The sequence below is a fragment of the Coenobita brevimanus genome, chromosome 22 (assembly GCF_032717465.1).
Source record: "Coenobita brevimanus isolate Jiangsu-jjx chromosome 22, ASM3271746v2, whole genome shotgun sequence".
Lineage (NCBI taxonomy): Eukaryota > Metazoa > Arthropoda > Malacostraca > Decapoda > Coenobitidae > Coenobita > Coenobita brevimanus.
The window spans coordinates 31,895,690-31,918,730 of NC_136975.1; the positions used below are offsets into that span (position 1 = coordinate 31,895,690).

At 43.8% G+C, this 23,041-nt stretch overlaps 1 protein-coding gene across 1 annotated transcript; it reads right to left on the reverse strand.

Moving 5' to 3' along the window:
- Positions 1-8,143: 8,143 nt before the first annotated feature.
- LOC145392456 (uncharacterized) lies at positions 8,144-8,782 on the reverse strand. The gene has a single exon (XM_080266857.1). It carries the CDS (start codon positions 8,780-8,782, stop codon positions 8,144-8,146), a length of 639 nt encoding a protein of 212 aa, XP_080122983.1.
- Positions 8,783-23,041: the final 14,259 nt, after the last annotated feature.

Consider the following 23,041-nt stretch of genomic DNA (forward strand, 5'->3'; position numbering starts at 1 on the left):
ATATATATATATATATATATATATATATATATATATATATATATATATAATTTAGAAAACAAAGCTATTAAGAGAACATTCTACCTCTCAAAAGACACCAGTTCACTATAAGACACATAACTATGTGAAATTTCATGCCTCTGTAATTAATACTTTCTGAGTTCAGGCTTCAGATTCCCGGCATAGGGTACATTTAAATCTCTGAGAGAAAAAAAAAATACATAGGACAGGATTCTACGTATCACAAGGCACCAGTTCACTATAGGACACATAACTAAGTGAAATTTCATGACTCTGTGGTTAAACCATTCAGAGATTTGCTCCGGAAACGAAATCTCTACGCCTAGCCGCCCAACAGACAGACATCAATGATAAGAATACCCTCCTCTGAATTTGTTAGGTGGAGGGTAATAAACAAATAAGCAGCAACGTTGACTTTTCATTTCCGTTTTCACTTAAGCATTCTTGAGTTTTATCTTTCCCCAGCAGTATGCCAGAGGTCTGAACCATTTCTTTGTTCGTTCAATGCATACTTCCTCTTAAATTTTTTGGCAACCACTGTGCATATTTCCTTTATTATTATTATGCATGGTTTTGCTGCTTTCTTTGCTACTACCGATACTAATGATACTTCTATTGCTTACTTCGCTGTTATGCATACTTTCTTTACAGGTTTCTTTGCAACAATAATACATACTTCATTTACAACTTTCTTTGCTGCAACTATGCATACTTTCTCTACTTCTTTCTCACACTCCCACTTGTATACACACTTATCCTATACTGCAGATGCCTGTCTGTTTTTTTTATTTTACAGTATTTCCCCCACACCACAAAATATATTCCGTCTTGAACTTTCAGTCACCTTCAGATTTTCTCTTTCCTTCTCGTATTAATGTGTGGCGTCGCGAGTCATTTTTCTTGGCTTGGGTTGAGTCTTTTCTTTTTCCGAAGTATATATATATATTATATATATATATATATATATATATATATATATATATATATATATATATATATATATATATATATATATATATTATATATATATATATATATATACACCATTTTTTCCGTTATGGTTATGATCACTTAATTCACCTATCAACTTTGGCTAAATGGTAAAGATAGAAGTGAGGACAAACGCCATGAGGCTTTTCCCCTCGGTACTCACCTCTGTAACTTAGACCTTTAGACCTGTAGCGGGTTAGTTGGTTCTGATTTTTCTTGGGGGGAACACTTTTGCGGGCTTCTGGTCTTTGGTGCCTTCCTTGCATTAAAAAAAAAAAAAAAAAAAAAAAAAAACTGGGATGCAAGTAGACTGTAGCACCAGTCGAGCAGGGCAGTACTCCCAAGGTGGATGGAAAGCTGATGACAGGGAGTGCTGGAGCTCCCGTTTCATCAGCCCTCGGGACTAGGTCCCGACCATCCCCCTTTGCTGAATGTGTTCAGTGTCTCAGTAACACAGAGAGTAGGCCAGCATGCTCTCCAATACAAGTTCTCTAACTATCAACACCAATCTACATGCACAGTACACACCACACTTCCTTTAAAAAAAAAAAAAAAATGGCGTCGAATAACGTAGCCTCGGAAGAGAGGGGGGACCATAAATGCCCCCACCTTCTACCCCTCTCCCGGTGATGACTCGAAGATGCCTGGAAACACTGTCTGACTCTCTTCTTCTTCATTTCTGCAAAATTCATGGCCTTTCCTCTAACTTTCGCTCTGTTGAGCACCAACTCTCCTTCTCTAAGCCTCACCTTTTTTTTCTAACTGAGACTCAGCTGTCTGAGGCAACTGACAGCAGACCCATTTCTGTATCCTCCTACTTTCTCTATACTCATTTCAAAGCCAAAGGTGGCTGTTGTGTATATATACTCAACAACTTATCTTGCTTTTGTGTTCCTGAACTCGATTCTTCTGAATTCTCTACACTCTGGCTTCGGCTTTCCTGTCATTCTCTGACTAAATATATCTGTGCTGTTTACTTCTCTCCTAATTCTACTGACTATCAAAAATTCTTTGACTATCTTCTACAATGGAACACGTTCTATCCATTTCTCCTTTCTCTGAAATCTCCATTCTTGGAGATTTCAATGTGTACCACCACCTTTGGCTATCCTCTCCTTTCACTGATCCACCTGGTGAACAAGCCTACACCTTTTCTATCCTTAATGTCCTAGAGCAGCTTGTACAGCACCCTACCCGTATCCCTTACCGCCTCGGAGAGAGCTCCAACATACTTGACCTCTTCCTCACAACTAATCCTTCTGCTTACACTGTTAATCTTTTCTCTCCGTTGGGCTCCTCCGATCACAACCTTATCACCTTAACCTGTCCTATCGTTCTGGTATGGCCTGCGGACCCTCCAAAGAAACGTCGTCTGTGGCACTTTGGAGCTGTGGATTGGGAGGCCCTCAGGCAGTACTTCTTTGATTTTTGCTGGAATGATTATTGCTTCCATGACCGGGAGCCATCTGGGTGTGCCTTGCACATTACGGAGGTTATTCTCTCGGGCATGGAAGCATACATTCCTTTCTCATATCCTCTGACTAATGCACGAAAGCCTTGGTTTAATCACTCTTGTTCTAATGCTGTCCGCAACAAGGAGAGGACCTATAAAAGGTACCAGAGCCAACCCACCCCTGAATCGCATCTTTTATACGTTTCTGCCCGGAATCGTGCTAAGTCTGTTCTTTGCTCTGCTAAAAATAATTTCATCCGTACAAAATGCTCTCAACTCTCTAACTCGAATTCTTCCCGCTCCTTCTGGCACCTTGCCAAAAACCTTTCTAACAACTTTACCTCATCATCCTTCCCTCCTCTTTTCTACTCTGATGGCTCTGTAGCTATTTCTTCTACTGATAAAGCAGATCTCTTCGTTCAGACTTTCTCCTCCAAATCCACCTTAGACGATTCCGGTGCTGTTCCTCCATCACTTCCCCCCTCTGACTTCCTCATGGCTAACATTAAAATTTCTTCAGCTGATGTATTTTCTTCCATCACAGGCCTCAATACTAATAAGGCTTATGGGCCTGATGGAGTCCCTCCTGTTGTTTTCAAGAACTGTGCTTCTGTGCTTACACCCTGCCTAGGCAAACTCTTTCGCTTTTGTCTATCAACTTGTACTTTTCCTTCTTGCTGGAAGTTTGCTCTCACTCAGCCAGTCCCAAAGATGGGTGACCATTCCCAACCCTCTGACTATCGTCCAATTGCTTTAACATCCTGTATCTCAAAAGTTTTCGAGTCTATTCTTAATAGAAAAATTTTAAAGCATCTTTCCTATCACAACCTTCTTTCTGATCGTCAGTATGAGTTCCGTCAGGGACGCTCCACAGGCGATTTTCTCACCTACCTTTCAGACTTTGGCGAAAGCTTTGTCATTGCACTTGACATCTCAAAGGCTTTCGATGGAGTCTGGCATAAATCTTTAATTCCCAAACTGCCCTCTTACGGTTTCTATCCTTCTATATGTGCCTTCATCTCTAGTTTCCTTTCTGGTCGTTCTATAATTGCTGTTGTAGACGGCCATCGTTCTTCTCCTAGATCTATTAACAGTGGTGTTCCTTAGGGCTCTGTCCTATCACCAACTCTCTTCCTTTAATTCATCAATGACCTTCTAAGCTGTACATCTAACCCTATCCACTCATACGCTGATGACTCCACCCTTCACCTTTCCATTCGATTCCCACAACGTCCATCTCAGCAGTTATTTCAACAAACAAGGGATGAGGCTATGGCACGCCTAATGTCTGACTTGGCTCGTATCTCTGACTGGGGTAAAAATAATCTGGTTGTTTTTAATGCATCAAAGACTCAGTTTTTGCACCTATCAACCTGACAAAATGTTCCACAGGTATACCCACTAATGTTTAATAATATTCAGCTTAATCCTGCATCATCGTTGAACATGCTTGGGGTTTCATTTACTCGGGACTTATCTTGGAAAGATCATATTACATCTCTTGTAAAATCTGCTTCCAAGAGATTGGGTGTGCTAGGCCGACTCCGTTCCTTCTTTACCTCTGCACAATTGTTGACTCTATACAGGGGTTTTATCCGTCCCTGTGTGGAGTACAACTCTCATGTGTGGGGAGCCTTCCCACATACAGCTCTTCTCAATAGGGTGGAGTCAAAGGCAATTCGTCTCATTAACTCTCCCCCTCTTACTGACTCCCTTCAACCTCTGTCTCTTCGCCGCACTGTTGCATCTTTATCTCTTTTCTATCGCTACTTCAGTGGTTACTGTTCCTCTGAACTGTCTGCATGCATTCCTCCACCTCTACGAAGGGCGCGTAGCACCCGTCTAGCAGCAAACTCTCATCCCTTTTCTGTCCAACTCTCTAATGCAAGAGTTAACCGTTACTCCCAGTCCTTCATTTATGCAACAGGTCAACTCTGGAACTGTCTCCCTCTGTCTGTATTTCCTGCTTCCTATGATCTCCAGTATTTCAGACGCAGTGTGTCCAGGCATCTCGAAATGAATGGATCTTGAATTTGGCTCTCTCTTGTATTTTGTTTTGCTCTTGGAAGGATCAGTTCTGCTGGCTCGTTGCCTTTGGTTCCTTCTTCCTCACATAAAAAAAAAAAAAGACCAGTTCATCATCCAGGTCACCCCAGTTACCTTCCTAGATGTTGCCCCAAGTGCTCATTTTACCTACCAATACATAAAATAGATGGGCCCTGAGTCGATCGGTACCAGCTGCCCGCGCCAGGATTCGTGCCCTGGTGCTTACGGGTCGGCAACTTTCTACGTAACAACACTCGGCTACCGGAATGGTGGGTTCAGTCATTATTTATCAGCTTCGGCTTACCCTTTCAGTACGATGGCTTCTTTTTATCCTTGCTTTCTCCAGACGATTTTATTCAGCACAGGGGCATCTTTTCGAACTGGAAGGGTTAGAGACAGACTTCATTATTCCTTTCACTATGAGAGATCTCCCCTGAGCTGAATAAAAGTGTCTGGAGGTGGCAGGTATAAGAAAATAAGTATGTCGTCGTACTGAAAGGATTAAGGTCATTGTCATTTGTGGTGTAGGTCATCATCTATCATCTATCAGCTGTAGTTTAGGTCATTACCTATCAGCTGTGGTTTAAGTCATTATCTACGAGTATCAGCAGTTGTTTACATCATTTCCTATCAGCTATGGTTTAGATCATTATCAGCCAGTTGTGGTTTAGATCTTTACCTGTCAGCCCTGGATTTGGCTCTTTACTCGTGTGTGGTTTAGGTTATTAACCATCAGTTGCTGTTTAGGTCAGTATATCTGTGTGTGTCGTAATTTTTTCTTAGATGTGACTGGTATAGTTTTTACTAAGATTATTAATTACTTGTCTTTGTGACGGCTAATAATCTTCCTAGCTGTGGTTGGTTGGTCACATAGTTAAGGCTGGTCAGTTTCGCAGATGTGAATTTCATAGATTTGGTTGAAAATTTTTGTCATAGCTGGTATGATAATTGTTTTCTTGGTCGTGTTGGTAATTCTTTTTTAGATGTTGTTGATATTTTGTCTTACATGTAATATATGTTAATGTCCTTGATAATTTTTGTCTCATCTGTGGTTTGTAGTGTTTATATTAGCTGTGCCTGGTAAGTTTTGCTTAACTGTGATTTTTTTTTTCTTAACTATTGTTGGTATTTTTTTCTTAGTTGCAGTTATTAATTTCTGTCGTAGCTGTGGCTTGCAGTTTTTTTTTTTTTTTTTCAAGCTAAGGCTGCTAAACATTTTCAGACATAGCTAGTCATTTTTCTTAGCTGTGGTTGGTTATTTCTTTGCATTTATGGTTGGGATATTTTTAGCTGCTGGTACAATAATTTTCCATAAACTTCTGCAAGGCCATTTTCTCTAAAAGTATTTCAGTATAATTACGCCTTTTACATTCTTTTGTTGTCGCCGCCGGTCGATTTTAGATTGGCATCTCCTCGAGACGAAGTGATAAGAAACACCCTCTATTATTTTTCTAGAGTACTCTGGCGTCTTTTTATATAATTCATGCTATACAGCCAGATGATTTTTTTCAGTTGAGAAGAGACCTCCGGCAGTATAGGTAACAGAAACTCTAGGTAGTTATCTCTTGGCTGTGATTAGCTCTTTAAGTATGTATGGCGTCTTTTTATGGCTTATTCCTGCTGCCTCCATATGGTTTTATTCAAGTTAGAAGAGACCACTTTTGGTGGATTGGTAAATGAGGGCTGTGTCTGATCCCTAGTTCTCAAAAGCATCTCTTAGCTTGAAAATCATTCGTCCGACGATTCCAGCGACAAAGTATAAAATAAGTCATTGTACTGAAGGGACTAAATTTCTCCTGGCCGTGGTCAGTTCTCTCTCTCTCTCTCTCTCTCTCTCTCTCTCTCTCTCTCTCTCTCTCTCGTTTCAGAATAAGCTTCGTAACTTTGTAATTGAATTTTGATTCATATTTATTTCCTCCCTTTACTTTTCTGTATTTTTTACGCTCATTGCTTCACACAGACACCTTCTGATTCTTTTACACATTAATTTCGCAAGGCATTAATGTTATTTCAGTGTCCGTTCTGTTCTTATTTCTGTTATTTTCTTTTCTCCCTCACCTTAGTTATTTACTCATATTCGTCTTTCTCTGGGCATTTTTCTTCCTTTCAGTTTTTTCTTCCAGTTTATTTTCCATTTTTTTCCTGCATTTTCCATCCTTCTTATTTTGCTGACCATAAGCCCTCCATTTCCACCGTCTGCCGACGTTTCTTTCACTCCATTTAGTCTGTCTTTTTTTTTTCTTCTTCATCCATACCCCTCTCCATTCTCATAGATTATTCAGCATTCTTTCACGTTTTCCATCTTACCATTTTTTTTTAGAAAGGGAAAAAAGCGTATCAGAGATTATTTATGACAAGACACCGATTCAAATCACGTCGTAAAAGTCATAACTGTCAGATATTCATAAAATAGTGCTTAGAAATAAAATATCATTGACAAACTGTCGAAAATTACCATTGTTCCGCCTAATACATCAGGACCTGGTTTTAGTTTCGCTACATCCAATAATTGTCTTATATTACTGGCTATGAACGGATAATGCCATGTTTATCAGTACCCCAGCGAAACCCTCTTGACAAAGAACAAGTAAAATATATTCTCTTTATAACTCACGAATATTGTCAGTCATGAACCGAGTGATTACATAACCGTATATTATAAAGGACCATTAAAAAACATGCTCTTAAAACATTCATAACACCTTTATTGTTAAAACGTCCAGGTTTAAAACAGGTATGAACTCGCTGGATTATATCATTAGGTTTAAATCACAAAGGTCCTGCCTTTTCTTACAGTCTTCATTCCCTCCATCCTTGCTCTCTCTCTCTCTCTCTCTCTCTCTCTCTCTCTCTCTCTCTCTCTCTCTCTCTTTTCTATCTGTCTATTGCCAGACGCCTCAATCCCGTTTGGGGTGGCCACAAACAAATCGCCTCCAAGTCGCCCTGTCCCCCGCCATTTCACTGCCCTGCTCCCAACTCACACCCCCCTCTCTCATATACCTCTCCACCCCATCCCTCCATCTCATCCTCGGCCTCCCCCTCCCTCTTCCCCCCTCCACCTCACTCACATACACTCTCTTCGTCAGTCTTTCACCCTCCATCCTCTCCACATGGCCAAACCACCCCAATGTGTTCCTCATAATGCTTCCTATCACATCCACATCAACACCACAACGCTTCTTTATATTCTCATTCGTCAGCCTGTCTCTCCATGTGACTCCACAGGCTCCTCTTAAATAACTCATTTCCACTGCTCTCACTCTTGACTTGTGTCCTTCCAGCAACGTCCAAGCTTCACTTCCATACGTTAGAGTTGGTATCACAATACTGTTATGTAGTAACTTTTTCACTTCCATGCTCACTTCCCTGTTTCTTATCACTGCTTTCAAAGAACCAGCAACCTTTCTTCCCTGCTGTACCCTTTCAAGTACTTCACCCTCTCTCTTTTTTAACATGGTTTATTGCAGAGTTACATTTGGTGTTGTCAAGGACTTAAGAGTTACTCTCGAAATCTAAGCTAAAGCAACTAGGTTTGAATCTAGTGCTATCTATAGCTAATTGGTAGTAGAAAATTTACCTATTGACATACATATTGATTATGATTATTGTTATCGACACTAGTGCTACCTATAGCTAATAATTATTGTAGTCTCTTGTCGACGCCACCCATCTGTTGACCTCTCGCTTGAAGGCTTGTAGGGAGTCGCTGTGGCCGATGTCAGTGTTGCATACCAGCTTGTTCCACAGGCGGCCATATCGGGGTAGGAAGGAGCGGAAGTGGTGTTCCGTCCTGGAGTAGGGGACGTCCACTTGTTGCTGTCTGAATGAGGCTGCTCTGGTGGAGTGTGTGGCCGGTGGGGGCGAAGGGAGTTGCAGGGTCATTAGGTGGCGATTATGTAGGATGTGAGCCTTGTGCATCACACACAGACCTGCCACATCCCTGCGCTTCTGGAGGGGTTGAAAGGGCGCAGGCTGGTGTGGGGCTGCTTTGAGTCGCATTAGTCGTTGAGCTCTGGCCTGGACACGGTCTAGGGTGGCCAGGTAAGAGGGAGGGCATGAAGACCAGGTAAGTGGAGAATACTCCATGACAGAGCGAACTTGTGCCTTGTAAAGCACCTCCACTCCCTTGGCGTCCAGTAGGTGAGATACTCGGCGGACACAGTTCAGTCTCCAGGCTGCATTCTTGGCCACTTTCCTGGCATGGCTGGTGGACGAGAGGCCCGCGTCATACTCTACTCCGAGGATGTTGATGGAGTCCTGTAGGAGAAGCATTCTTCCCTCTAGCTGTACATCCGGTGGGGGCAAGTCAGCTAGGTCCTGCCTGCGGGAAATAAAGCATCAGCTGTGTCTTGTCAGGGGCCAGGGTGACTTGCCATCGCTTGCTCCAAGACACAATGTTCTCTAGTGCCTGGTTGATGCGGTAGACTGTGTCCTGCCACTCACTTCTGTCACAGGAGAATGACAGAGTGCAGTCATCCGCATATGCTTTAGCCTCTGGGATGAGTTGGAGGATGTCATTGAAGTATACATTCCAGAGGAGAGGCCCGAGTATACTGCCTTGGGGAACACTAGCCATTATGGGGAATTGGTTGGATGTGTGGCCGTTTACTACCGTTCTGAGGGTCCTACAACTGAGGTAATCCTGGATGAGGTTCAGGAGGGCACCGCGCACACCCAGGCTCCCCAGTTTGGCGATGATGCCCTGGTGCCACACCCTGTCAAAGGCTCCAGCTATGTCTAGAGCCACAACGAAGGTGTCCAATCCTCTGTCAAGAGAGTGATTCCAAGCAGCGGACTGAAGGAGGAGGAGGTCTGCAGCCGACTTCCCCTTCCTGAAGCCAAACTGCTTGGTGTTGAGGAGATGGTGGGAATCCAGGAAGCTGGTGATCTTGCTGGCCATGAGTGACTCCATTACCTTTCCAACGATGGATAGAAGGGATATTGGTCTGTAGTTCTTTGGGTCACTTTTGCTATTTTTCTTGTGTACTGCCACCACTCTAGCTTCTTTCCACTGCGTTGGCCACTTACAGGAGGAGAGGCAGTTGTTGAAGATGATGGTGAGGGGTGGGGCCAGCTGTGCAGCACATCTCTTGAGGACGTGAGGACTGATGTTGTCAGGCCCGAGTGCCTTTTTGGGATCCAGCAGGAGCAGCTGTTTCATGACCTCCTCAGTGGTGATGATAAAATTCTCCAGTGAGGCATTGGTGAGAGGAGGAATCTTAGGGGGAGGCAGTGTGGGATCCGGTACAGACATTTGGGAGGAGAAATGAGCAGCTAATAGTTGGGCCTTGTCGGTGGCACGGGTGGCAATGCTTCCATCAGGCCTGGTGAGCGGTGGGATGGTGTTGTCAGCAACCAGGCCCTGATGCTGTTGAACCCCACTTCACCACTCTTTGCTGCTTACATTCCGACCACTGAGTTTGGTTTTTACAGGCTCTCTCCAGCATTGTATGGCTTGTTTTTGGACCCGTCTCATGTTCTTGCAGGCTTCTTTGTGGGCATTTTTGTTCTGCTGTGAGGGGTGAGACTTGTACCTCGTCCAGGCCCTGCCCTTGGCATCGCAGCAGTCCGACACTGAAATCCAAACCATGGCTGATCCCGAGGTTTGGTTTTGTACTTTTGGCTTGGTATAAATTTCCTCTGTAGGGATAGTAGGACGTTGTTGAGGATGTCTGCTTGTGAGTCGACGTCACTATGGAGTAATAACGTCCACTCCATTGAGTCCAGCTACCCTATGAAACTGTCCCAGTCTCCCCGAGCCCACAGCCAGTTGGTGCGGGGCGCAGACACGTCCTGCTCAACTGAGGTCCTGATAGTGGTGATGATCGCTGAGTGGTCTGATGATCCCACCATTCCCAAGGGGCCACAGGTGATCGCGTTCTCTGGAAGGTCGGAGATGACTAGGTCCAGGGAGGAGCCTGAGGTGTGGGTGGGAAAAGTGATGTGATTGGTGAGTCCATATTCTGTTAATAGCTCCTGAAATGGTCTTGCCACAAGGTGTTGGTTCAGGTCACCAACAATAATAAGGTGAAGAGAGAACCTGTATTTTTACACAGGAAAAATCATCAGAGAAATTACCAATATGCCCGGCATATTGGTAATTTCTCTGATGATTTTTCCTGTGTAAAAATACAGGTTCTCTCTTCATTCTGACTTGCCATAAGTGTTTGGGATAGCTTAAAAGCATCTACTTGCCCGAATGCCAGGGGGTTAACTCATCCTCTTCAGGCCCACAGTGGGGGGCGGAGGGACGTTGGTTACAAGATTGTGACAACGTGAGTTAACTTTTACCTGGTCGTGGTGTGGTGGTATGCTGCCTGGCTCTCACCTGAGAGTCCCGGGTTCGAATCCCGGCATATTGGTAATTTCTCTAATAATAAGGTGTTTGCAGGAGTGTTGGAGGAGCAGTGAGTCTAAGTTGGCATGAATGAACTGGATGGGGACACTTCCCTGCCACTGAGGCCGGTAGCAGACGCAGAGTAAGAATGTGTCATTGCTGTTTGTCCACAGCTTGAAGAATGACATCTCCAGGTGCTCCTCCATGTTGACATCTAGGGCCATCACAGCGAGGCCATCTCGGAAGCAGACCGATGCCCCCAAAGGTACCGTGGGCACGATCCCTTCGATGCCATGCTGAGTATCCTTTTATTTGGCCAAAGTTAGTAGGTACTGAAGGATTGAGAAAGGTCTCAACAGTGGCAATGATATCCGGATTGTGTGGTATAATAAAAGAGTGGTTCAGGTCTCCTATGTTGGTTTGGAGGTCCCTGACATTTGCTGAAATGATTGTCAATTTCTCTGTATTATTAACGGCTGGCATAGTTCCGGCGTGATTGGGGGAATTGTGTGTTATGGGGTTTTGAGAGAGGGGTTGGTGAGCCACTGATGGGTGCAAGCCTCAAGAAGTGCCTGTTGAGGGTGTCAACCAGCAGTGACAGCTGGCGGGAGATTGTCTCTTCCCTTCCCTGAGCTTGAAGGGTGCGACAGTTTTCAATGGTGTGACCAACTAGGTGACAGTGGTCACACCAGCTAAGCCAGCGGCAATTTTTGTCAGAATGTCCACTTCTTTTGCAGTGGTAGCAGTAAGTCTTTGATGAGCCTCGGGTAGCTAATGAGGGCAGTAGTGGAGCTGGTTGGCGAGGAATCACTGTACGAGGGTTGTGTGAACGTGCAGTGCTGTAGTGTGGGTCTGGCCAGTCCGTCTTGTTGATTGATGTGTGGGTGCGAGTCCTGGCTTTCTTACCAGGTAGGTTGTCACGTCTGTGGACTTCAGGAGGGGGCAATGAGTTAGCCGGTTGTGATTCAGGTCCTCCTGGTTTTCGGGTTTGGGGTGCAGCTGGGTGCGTATGATCCTGGGAGGTCCAAGAAGGCTGTGATGGGCAACTCTCGCTGTTGCTGTTGTCGTTGAAGCAACAACCTGCTTTGCCTTTTGGGTTGTGGGTGCAGATTGTGAAGGTCCTCTTAGTTGGATGATTTTCTAGAGTGTTGTTGGTGTTGCCACTGATATTGTTGGTGCTGCTGCTGGTGTTATTGGAGTTGCTGCTGGTTATTGCTGTTGCCACCCCTGTTGTTGGAATATCTGCTGTTGTTGGTGTATCTGCTGTTGTTGTTGGTGTATATGCTGTTGTTGTTTGTCTTTCTGCTAGTGTTGTTTGTGATTCTGCTGGTATTATTGGAGTTGTTGCTGGTGGTGTTGGTGATTCTGCTGGTATTATTGGAGTTGTTGCTGATGGTGTTGGTGATTCTACTGGTATTATTGGAGTTGTTGCTGGTGGTGTTGGTGATTCTGCTGGTGTTGTTGGTGTCGCTGCTAATGTTGTTGTTGCCAGTGTTGTTGCTGGTATTACTGATGTTCGTGTCAGTTGAGTTGATGGAATTGGTGGTCTGAGTAATGGGTGGCGTTGCCGGTGTACCTCCAGTCTTGATAAGAGGAGGCAGTGGATAAGGGTTACTTGGTTGGGGTGAGGGAGCTCAAGGGTCAGGTATGTGCACTTGTTGTAGGGAAGCCTGTGGATTGGGTTTGTGCACCTGTGTTGAGGTAGGCAGGGGGTTTGGTATGTACACTTGTGGTAAAGAAGCCTCTGGGTTGGGTATGTTCACCTGTGTTGAGGTGGACAGGGGGTCAGGCAGGTGTACTTGTGTACCTGTGGTGACGGTGCTGGTGGAGCTTCTCTTTAAGGCACGTGGTTTCCCTGAGGCCCACCAATCCCTTGCTTCTTTGTGAGTTGGTATTTGTTTCTGCCAGTCCTTGTCAATGTTGTAGCCACGGACAGAGCTGGAGATATTGTTGACAGTCAAGTTATTGAGGCTGGTCTGTGTGGCGGCGATGTTATCTATAAAGTTGAGGATTGTTACCACAGCATCGCATTTCTCAGCCAAATCCTTGGAGATCCTGTCAAAGTAATTGAGGATGAGCTTATATCTCCTGTTTTCCTTTCTTAGGTTTTGGATGATGTCCACCAGCGCAGTGGCATCTAGCTGGAATAACTCGTCTGCTTCCTCAGAGGTGGACGGGGAAGCAGTGTTGCTAGATGATGTGTCCTTGGAGGGTATGGTTAGGTGCACAACAGGATCAGTGATGTTCAGGCGCTGCCTTAGATCTCCTACTGTGGTGCAGTCAAAGTCAGGCTGGGAGTCGTCTAGACACTGTGTGTGGCAAACGTTGGGGCAGTTAGGGGAGAGGCAGTTTTTTACTTGCATTATTACTGCTGTCAAGCCACACACTGTACACCATTTGGCGGGTGGGTATCCGGATATTCCCTTGGGGCGATCTATTAGAGTGTGGTTTTGTGCCCCCTGTGACATCTTTAGCTGAATTAGGCGCCACGGGGTGGGAGGGGGTGGCGAAGCCGCACCGGGGATGATAGCGAAGGGGGGAGGGGGGGCAGATCAGCAGTGTATGGTGAGTTGCCTGCAGAATGTGTGTAATTGTCTATGTTAGAGAGATGGGGGGGGTGTCAGATGAGCAGTGTATGGTGAGTTGTCTGCAGAGAATGTGTGTAAGAATCTGTGTTTGAAAAATGGGGGGGAATGGTAGATGAATGATGTATGGTTAGCTGTCTACAGAGTATGTGTAATAAGCTATGTTTGAGAGATGAGGGGGGGGTATCAGATGAAAGATGTATGGTGAGTTGTTTACAGAATGTGTGTAAAAGGCTGTGTTTGAAAAGATAACGGGGGGTGTCAGATAAGTGATGTACGGTGAGTTGTCTACAGAATATGTGTGTAATGAACTATGTTAGAGAGGTGGGGGACGGGTGTCAGATCAGAGGTTAATGGGGAGTTTTTTGCAGAGTATGTGCATATGTAGTTATGTTAAAGAGATGATGGGGAGGACGGGGGGTCAGATGAAGTGTGCGGTGAGTTGTTTGCAGAATATGTGTGCGATAAACTATGTTTAAGAAGGTGAATGGGAGGGAGGGGGGATCAGATGAATGCGCAGTAGGTTGTCTGCTTACTGTGTATATTAAATTATGCCAGGAAGAGAGGTGTGTGAGTCCTTGTGTCCGAGTGTGTGTATACAGCGTGTCTGTCACAATATATTACACAGCATGTCTTACACAATACAATTTTACATTATGTTGTATAGACTCACTCTCTCTCTCTCTCTCTCTCTCTCTCTCATGTTATCTCACTTTTGTCTCTGCCTCACTGGTTCTTGCAAACGTCTCTGCCACACTGTCTGCGACCTTTTCTTATAACCATATACCCATCCACTCATCCAAAATTTTCACCCGCCCAGCCTTTTACATCATTCTGTCTATTTTTCAACCAGTATACGTATCTATCAATGCTCATCTCGACTGTCAGTTCACCTTTTTATCTATTCATATGTGAATCGAGTTATTTGTGCCTCTATCTGTAGGTCTGTGTGTTAATCTTTGTTTTCGCTCATCTCCATAACGAAATGTCAGCATCAGTCCTTCAGCCATTTCCTAATTCCACAAAAATTTAAACGCGAGACCATGACAGTACACGTTGGAGGGAAGAACGAGAACACCAGCACTAACACCACCACCAAGAGGGAACACAAATAATTCTCTCCTTTGGGAAATGGTCGGTAATAAGTAAACTGAAAACTAATAACCCAAAAACGTAATGTAGAAGGAAAGAACCAGCCGCAAGAAACACGTAGTATCCCTTTCAGTCGGAGGAGATCTTATATTTTAGGTGCTAAATACCCATATTATTCAACCAAGAAGAGACCTCTGGAACTGATGTACGTACTTAATACATAAGCATAGAAATTTCGAGAAAAAATCTGATGATCGGTTCGTTTAAGTATACAATCTCGGACGCACAGCCTGCAAGAAACTGAAGGTGTTAAGAAGGTGGGAAAATGGCAACGGACTGCTCCAGAAGACACTAATTTAGGAAAGAGAATAAGTGGGAAAAATGTGGTTTTACATACTACATTATAAATTAAAAAGAGGAAAGCATGCAACACCAACGTATAGCAGTGAAGCATGGACGATGCCTGAGGAACAAAATTAATAGTGAGATGTCTTGGAACAGGCTATCTCAAAAAAGAGTGGAGTGATATGGAGAGACAGATGAAGGAATTCGTTAAGAATGTGGTGTTGAGTCAGAGGTAAGAAAATAAAGAGAAGCAGAGAGGTGACTTGGAAGTGAATGGAGAGTGAGACTGACTACAATAGAAGGATGGTTGGGAGAAGTATGGTAATACCGAGAACGAGGTTTCGCGATAAGGAACCAGAGTTTGCTAACGGAAGGCTCTATGTTGTGGAAAAGGGGTCGTTACTGGCAAAGGAGAGAAATGCCGGGAGGTCAAAATGTTGTGGCAACCCTTTACAGGATGCCGCGTCAAGCATTAAACAGAAAATAGCTATGCAGGAAATTCAGAGCTGCAGAAGCCGGCTTAACAGTATACACACACACACACACACACACACACACACACACACACACACACACACACACACACACAGCCACGGAATCGGTCTACATCACTTGACCTTAACAAAGTTGATTTTGTGGGACATGAAAAGTGATCTCTCTTCGAAAGCTGAAACGAGTCACACGTCATTAATGATTATCGAGGAAGAATTTGAAATGTGTGTCGCAAAAGGCATGGAGAGAGGCGTAAGAAAAACACGGAAAGTTCAGATATAATTATGGGTCAAGTCACAAGAATAACAGGACTAGATGTAAAGACGAGAATGCTGAAGAACACAGACACTATACTCTGACCACAACTTGGCCTACAACTGCCATCTCTCCATCTAAAATGCTGGGTTGTAGTAAGATTTGAATGCTAGAATGAGGTGTTGGTCTCGAATAAGTGTTATGGAAAGGCTGGAGAACCGTAGTAATGTCTTATTCTGCCCCTGAGATACAGTAAATCAGTTCCAAACTGTCGAAAATCTCTGCCAAATTGAAATGAACGAATTAGATACTGAAGAAGAGAAGTACCGATAGTCATTTACAGCATCAGCAACAGAAGAACTGCAGAGAAAAACTGAGCTAAAGGTTCAAATGAATGATTAGAGCTAGAGTAGATGGGGGAAATTCGGATATCATTTTTTTTAACCTTCATCAAACGTTTCACTGAACACAAACAAACTTGGACGTAAAGAAACTGGAAAAGAAAGGAAAAGAAAAGGGAAGATAGCATGATGCCATTTTATGACTGCTAGGGGGTTGGAAAGATTACTCCAAACTGAAATAATGTGAATAGGAGGACACATCTGTCATTGAATAAGTTGCTGGACAAAGAGGAAGGAATCCGACTTAGAAGAATGCCATTACTGATCCACGGATATTGAATACAACAATAAATTCTTATCCAAACCACACGAGAGGACAAATACACATAAACAAACAGTAATCTATAAATATAAATATAATGTTAGCGGTTAGACGGCTAGCAACTACATTGATTGAAACGCAAACAAAATAACACAGAATACAAAAATAAACAAAATAAGAGAGAGAGAGAGAGAGAGAGAGAGAGAGAGAGAGAGAGAGAGAGAGAGAGAGAGAGACATTAGTAAATTAGACTCCACATATCAAGCAAGTTTGAGGCAGAATGGTGAATGTTCCTGATAACTAAGATGAATGTCTCTCCTTTTTCTCCTCCTTCTCATCCTTTTCCACCTCACTGTTTCTTTCCGCCTCCTCTTCCTCCTCCTCCTCTTCCTCCTCCTTCGCTTTCTCTTTCTTTAGTTCCTCTTCATATTCCTTCTTCTTTTCCTCTTCCTCCTTTTACGTCTCTTCTTCTTTTGTTCCTTGTTTTCATTCTACTTCTGTTCTTTTCTCCTTTTGTTCTTGATTCTTCCTCCACCTCTCTCTCTCTCTCTCTCTCTCTCTCTCTCTCTCTCTCTCTCTCTCTCTCTCTCCTCCCCTTCCTTCTCCTCCTCCACTTACTCTTCACCTCTCCCTAGCCTCTCCTCTTGTTTCTTCCTCTTCCCTTCACTCCTTTATTTCATTATAAATTCGCGCCTGAATAATCCAACTTGTATCATATTTCACCCTCGCTTTCTGGTAGGCGGTGGGGAGGGGGGGAATAGGGAGAGGTTGGGAGGAGGGGGAGGTTGGAGGGAGGGGAGGAAATGGTTGAGGTGGGGGAAACGAGGAGGAGGAGGAGGAAGTTGGAGAGGAAGGGAGACAGGGAGGAGGGGGAAGGAAAGGATGGCAGACGTGAAAAGCGAGAGTGGAGGAGAAAGTGGAGGAAAGGAGGGGGAAGAAAATGATGAAAGTAAGATGGAAAGAGGGTGAATGTGGAGGGGGAGAGAGGAGGAGGAGGATGGAGAAAGATGGAAGGAAAAAATGGAAACGAGAGGAGGGGGATACGAGAGTGGCGGAGGTGGAAAACTAAGAAGGAGGAGCAGGGTAGGGTACGGTGGAGGAGGGAAGGAGGAGAGAGAAAGGGATGGGAGGGAAGGAGAGGGAGAGAAGTATGAGAAGGGGGAAGGAAAGTATTAGAGAAACTGGAGTAGAGAAGGTGAAAGTAGAGGAGAGATTGGGTGCAGAGAGGACTTGGGCGGAGGGCAGGCCAGTGATCTCGTATACTGACTGAGGCCAGAGCAGTTCATGGCATACCTATTATCGGTTTGTTTTTACCTGATGGAGATGGACCACTCCTTCAACTTAAATTCTAGTCGCAGTTGCATGAAATTCGATTAATCTTAGTTATGAGGATGGAATGAGTCTCCTTCATTACCAGTTGAATCATCTCTCCAGTCTAAACTCGCCTACCCATCAGCTGAACTGAGAGAAGAGTTTAAGCTTATTCGTCACGTCAAAACAAATGCACTATACACCCAGCCAACCCATCATAACACCGCTGCACCGTTGGTAGTGATGATGGTAGCAGTAACAATATTGGTAATAGTTATAAATGTCAACGAGTTTGCCTATAATCACTGGGGTATGCTTTATAAATATATAGCCACGAGTATAATAATTTCTGCAGTCAATACTGACAAAGACCGTAGAGTTAAACTCTGATGTCGAAACTGGTTTAACGATTCTCTTTTCACACACACACACACACACACACACACACACACACACACACACACACACACACACACACACACACACACACACACACACACACACACACACACACACACACACACACACACACACACACACACACACACACACACACATCTGCTGAAGTATTTTCTAATATATCTTAGCACAGCACCGGTTACAATTGGTTTGGTCTATGCCGAGAAATTATATTGAAAGAACTGGAGGAAATGAAGATAAAAGGAAACAGGAAGGTCAAACATGAAGGACTGTCTTACTGGGCTACCTATCGCCTCTTTCTTACATGTTTCTGTTTTCCACGATAATATTATATTTTCTTATCTTAGCTATATCTATACCAAAATGCCTCTATATCATACCAGATAAGAGTAAGGTGGGGTAGTATGTTTGAGCTTTGGTTATTCTCTCGTATTATCCAAGTGGTGACATGTGGGAGTGTGTGACACCATCAACAAAGAATGGGCAGGACTGTTGGACCTCAGGGAACGGATCGTATATTCAGCTATATATATATATATATATATATATATATATATATATATATATATATATATATATATATATATATATATATATATATATATATATATATATTAGTTTTACACCGTGTCCCCTTTTGTTGATAAGGGCTAAGGCCCCTGGGTAGAGGGCTTAGGTTTTTGGAGCATGTAACACTTATGACCGGATGCCCTTCTAGATGTCTGCCAAGGACCCTTGGGGTCTTCTAACTTCCGACCCTTCGGTCAGAGCGCTCAAACCCACTGAGTCACGGCTTTTTCAACATCTAGGTGATAGGAGAGCACTGCCTCTCCCGGCATGGAGGCTTACCCAGGCCCGGCACGAACTCACGACTCTTCGGTCCCGAGTCAGGCGCTCTACCACTGAGGTGCAACGAAATCTAAGCCCAAGAGAATACAGTCCAAAGAGAGATTAACCCCAGATTCTTGTATCTCCTTCCTTCCATTCCTTATCCAATCTGTTCCCCACCCTATCCACCTTCACCCATACCAACCTCTGTCTGTCCCTCGCCAGCCTATCCTCTTCTCCCACACGGCTGTCCTCTCCTCCCTCGTTCTTCTCTTCCTCACTCCTATCTCTCCCTATCCACCCCCCTCTCTCTCTGTCTCCCTATCCTGTCTCTCCCTCCTCTCCTGACCTGTCCTTCTCCCAGTCTCTCTCGTTCATTGAGATGTCTCCCTCGCCCTACCCAATCTCTTTCTCCTCATTCCTATTCTCCCTACCTCCTCCCTCACCCTACTCTTTCCTAACCTTATTTCTACTCTTACCTAATCAGTTCTTACTCCTCCACCCTCAGCCCCTTCTCGGTGACAGGCGAGGAGGGGTCGGGTGGGTCGGGTCGTGGGTGTATAATGCAGGTGAGATGTTAACCTTCAGTAATGAAACCAGAGTAAATTATTCCAACCCTCCCGGACACTCCAGCACACCTGACAACTTAACCCCCCTCGCCCTCAGGCCTCCTTTCCTTCAAACCCCCTCCCCTCACTCCCCCACACTTCCTTCATCCTTAATCCCCACACCTCCAGCTATTCCTTAATCCACACACCCCAACTATTCCCTAATCCCCACACCCAAATTATCTCTTCGTCTCCACATCCCAACTGTTCCTTAATCCCCACACCTAAGCTATCTCTTAATCCCCACATCCCAACTGTTCCTTAATCCCCACACCCAAGCTATCTCTTAATCCCCACATCCCAACTATTCCTTAATCCCCACACCCAAGCTATCTCTTAATCCCCACACCCCAACTATTCCTTAATCCCCACACCCCAACTGTTCCTTAATCCCCACACTCCAACTATCTCTTAATCCCCACACCTCTAATTCTTCCTTGATACCCATACCCCAACTCCAAGCACCAATTCCTCCTTGACGCCCATTCCCTCCCCATCACCTCTTCCTGTACACTTTGAACACCGGGGGATTTCTCTTTGCCAGACACAATAGTCTGGTAATTATTTTTACACTTACATTCAGAGACCATTGACAACGCTATCAAGTGTAAGTTCCCCCCCCCCCCCATTTGTTGCGGTCTTGAGCATATTCTCTGCCCAGTCCCCCAGCCCACAGGTCTACACACAGGACCTCCCCCACGTCTTTCTCGGTCTGCCTTTGCCATAAAACACCTAAGCGAAACTCTGCCCTGGACGATGTTAATCAAGATATATTGTAATTCTTTCGAGGGCTCGGGTTTTCCTACAATAAAATGAATTAGTCAGACGGCAGCTTGAATTATTATCAAGCGAAAGTTGGACCCTGTCGTCTGCAGGGTCAGCCCTTCACTCTTCACCAGCTCTCCCTTAACGTCTGCACAACCCCTCATTAATCCCACACAACCCCTCGTAAGCAATACACCAAACTTTACCCCCAACCACTCTCCTTATCCTATATTCAAGCTCTTTTCTTCTTGTACCCTACACTGGCACATATCCTTTTTCTTTTTTCTATTCATAAGTAACCCTCTCAACCTCTTTTGAATTACATTGCTTTTTCTTAGCCCAGTGAAAAGATTATTGTAATAATAATAATTTTAATAATAATAATAATAATAGTAATAATAATTATATCAATATAAACTCTCGGTTGACGATAAGCCACCTACTGTATAGGCGACTCTGCACTGAGTGACAAACTAAATCCATCTTTTTCTCCATACTGTCTCCTTCACTCCCTCTCCTCCATTTTTTCCTCTGTGCCTATCTCCATCGCTGCCTTTCCTCCATCTCTTCCTCCAAACTCTTTCCTTCACTACCTCTCCTCTACCTTTTCCTCCATACCCACCTTCATCACTACCTCTCCTTTATCTTTTCCTCCATACCTATCTCCTTCACTACTTCATCTTCTCTTCCATACTGTCTCCTTCACTACCTCATCTTTATCTTTTCCTCCATACCCATCTTCATCACTATCTTTCCTCAGTCTTTCCTCCATAACTAATTCACTCCATCTCCCATCCACCATGTAGAGGAAAAATTGGCGAGGTTGGTGGTGGTGGTGATGTGGTGGTTTTAAGTGATGCTGGTGGTAGTCGTGAATGATTGTAGTATGGAATAGTGGCGGTAATGAGTATGGAACAGTGGTAGTGGTGGTGGTGATGGTACTGAGTGTGGAATGGTGGTGGTGGTGATTGGTATGGTGGTGAAGGTGGTGGAGGTAGTGAGGGTGATGACTGCGATATTATTTTGCCACCTGTCGAATGTTGTTGTTGGTGATAATGGTGGTGGTGATGATAGTGGTGATGGTGGTAGCTTATTGATAGAGAATGAAGTAATATGGTAGTGGTGAGTGCGGTATGGTGGTGGTGATATCTCAGTGGCAATGTTTGTGGGTATGATAGTGGTGGTTGGTACGGCTGGTGTGTGTGGCATGGTAGTGATGGTGTTGTAATAAGTGATGACTACTGTGATATGGTGGTGGTGACTGGTGGACTGGTGACGTACTCTGAAATGACTGGTGAACAATAACCCCTTCAGTAAGTGGTAAGTGTTCATTGTGGTCGTACTTATAATATAAATAAATGTTCATAAATTCCCACGAAAAAATATATAACTTCAGGATGATATTACTGGCCATAGGAACTCTTGATCCCCGCCAGACCACACGCGGATGTTGTGTTCTGACTTATATCACACGCGATTTTAGCGTGGTGCTGGAGACAAGATGAAATAAAAGCAAGAAAAAAAAAAATGCCACCATCTTAAATTATTATTATTATTATTGCTATTATTATTAAACAAAGTGACAAGAGAAATTTGAACGACAATAAGTACCTATAAAGCGCCCAGGAACACCGAAAAGAATGAAGGTAAAAAATAGCACAGGATTAATAATAATAATAATGATAATGATAATAATAATAATAATAATAATAATAATAATAATAATAATAATAGTAAAACGGACTCTACAAAATCAAAACCAAAAATATATAACTCCACTTGGGCCACAGTACCGTCACAGAATAACCTGTAAAATAAATAACTGACTACACTGCCAATTCCAAACAAAGTTAGGTGCAGCTGGCCAGGTGTGGTGGTGGGATATGTGGTTGGCGGTGAGGACATGAGTGACAGTGACAGCAGAGCCAGGCTAATGACTGGGTGTACGCTTAATACTAACCACTGTGAGCGTGAGTGATTCCTGGAAAAAACAGAACACACACACACACACACACACACACACACACACACACACACACACACACACACACACACACACACACACACACACACACACACACACTCAAAATGCTTAATCTCTCTCTCTCTCTCTGCATATATATATATATATATATATATATATATATATATATATATATATATATAAAATCGTTATCATCATCATCATCAGCCATCGCAAGTAAACAAATACCTTTCCCAACCTTTTCCACGAATTCCTTGACTGAGCCACTATCAGCCAATTTTTGCCTCCAAACTTCCTTATCTCATCTTTTCACCTCCTGTCTGTTCTTTTTCTGCTACGCTTACAATTTCTTGGAGTCTAGTCAGTCAGCCTCTTACTTCACCAGTTATCCCGCCTCCTTGCTACATGACCTGCCCACCTCCATTTCTGTGTGTGTAGATGATTATTTTGGTGAGTGTGTCGTCATTTCTTGGCTGCCCCCAATTAGAGGGGAAACAGCCAAGGTGTATATATAGAACTGTAGCAGTTCCCTTTTTATATGTGTTTTCGAGCAGTTTTGCGATGTTCATATTTACTCCTTGTTCCCTTAATGAATTCATACTTGCTATGTGCTCCACTGAGGTGAAAGCCTTTTCGTAATCAACAGATCCCAAGCACAGTAGTTTATTAAATTCTATAGTTATCTCTATTAGTTGATTCATTGTATCATATATATATATATATATATATATATATATATATATATATATATATATATATATATATATAGGCTACAAGGTAAATACAAACCATGGTGAAGGTGAGGTAATCTAGGTGAGGTGGGGTGGAATGGATCAATGTGACAGT

Excerpts from the sequence above, each read along its gene's own strand:
- LOC145392456 (XM_080266857.1), bottom strand. The coding sequence starts at position 8,782 with ATGCTTCTCCTACAGGACTCCATCAACATCCTCGGAGTAGAGTATGAC.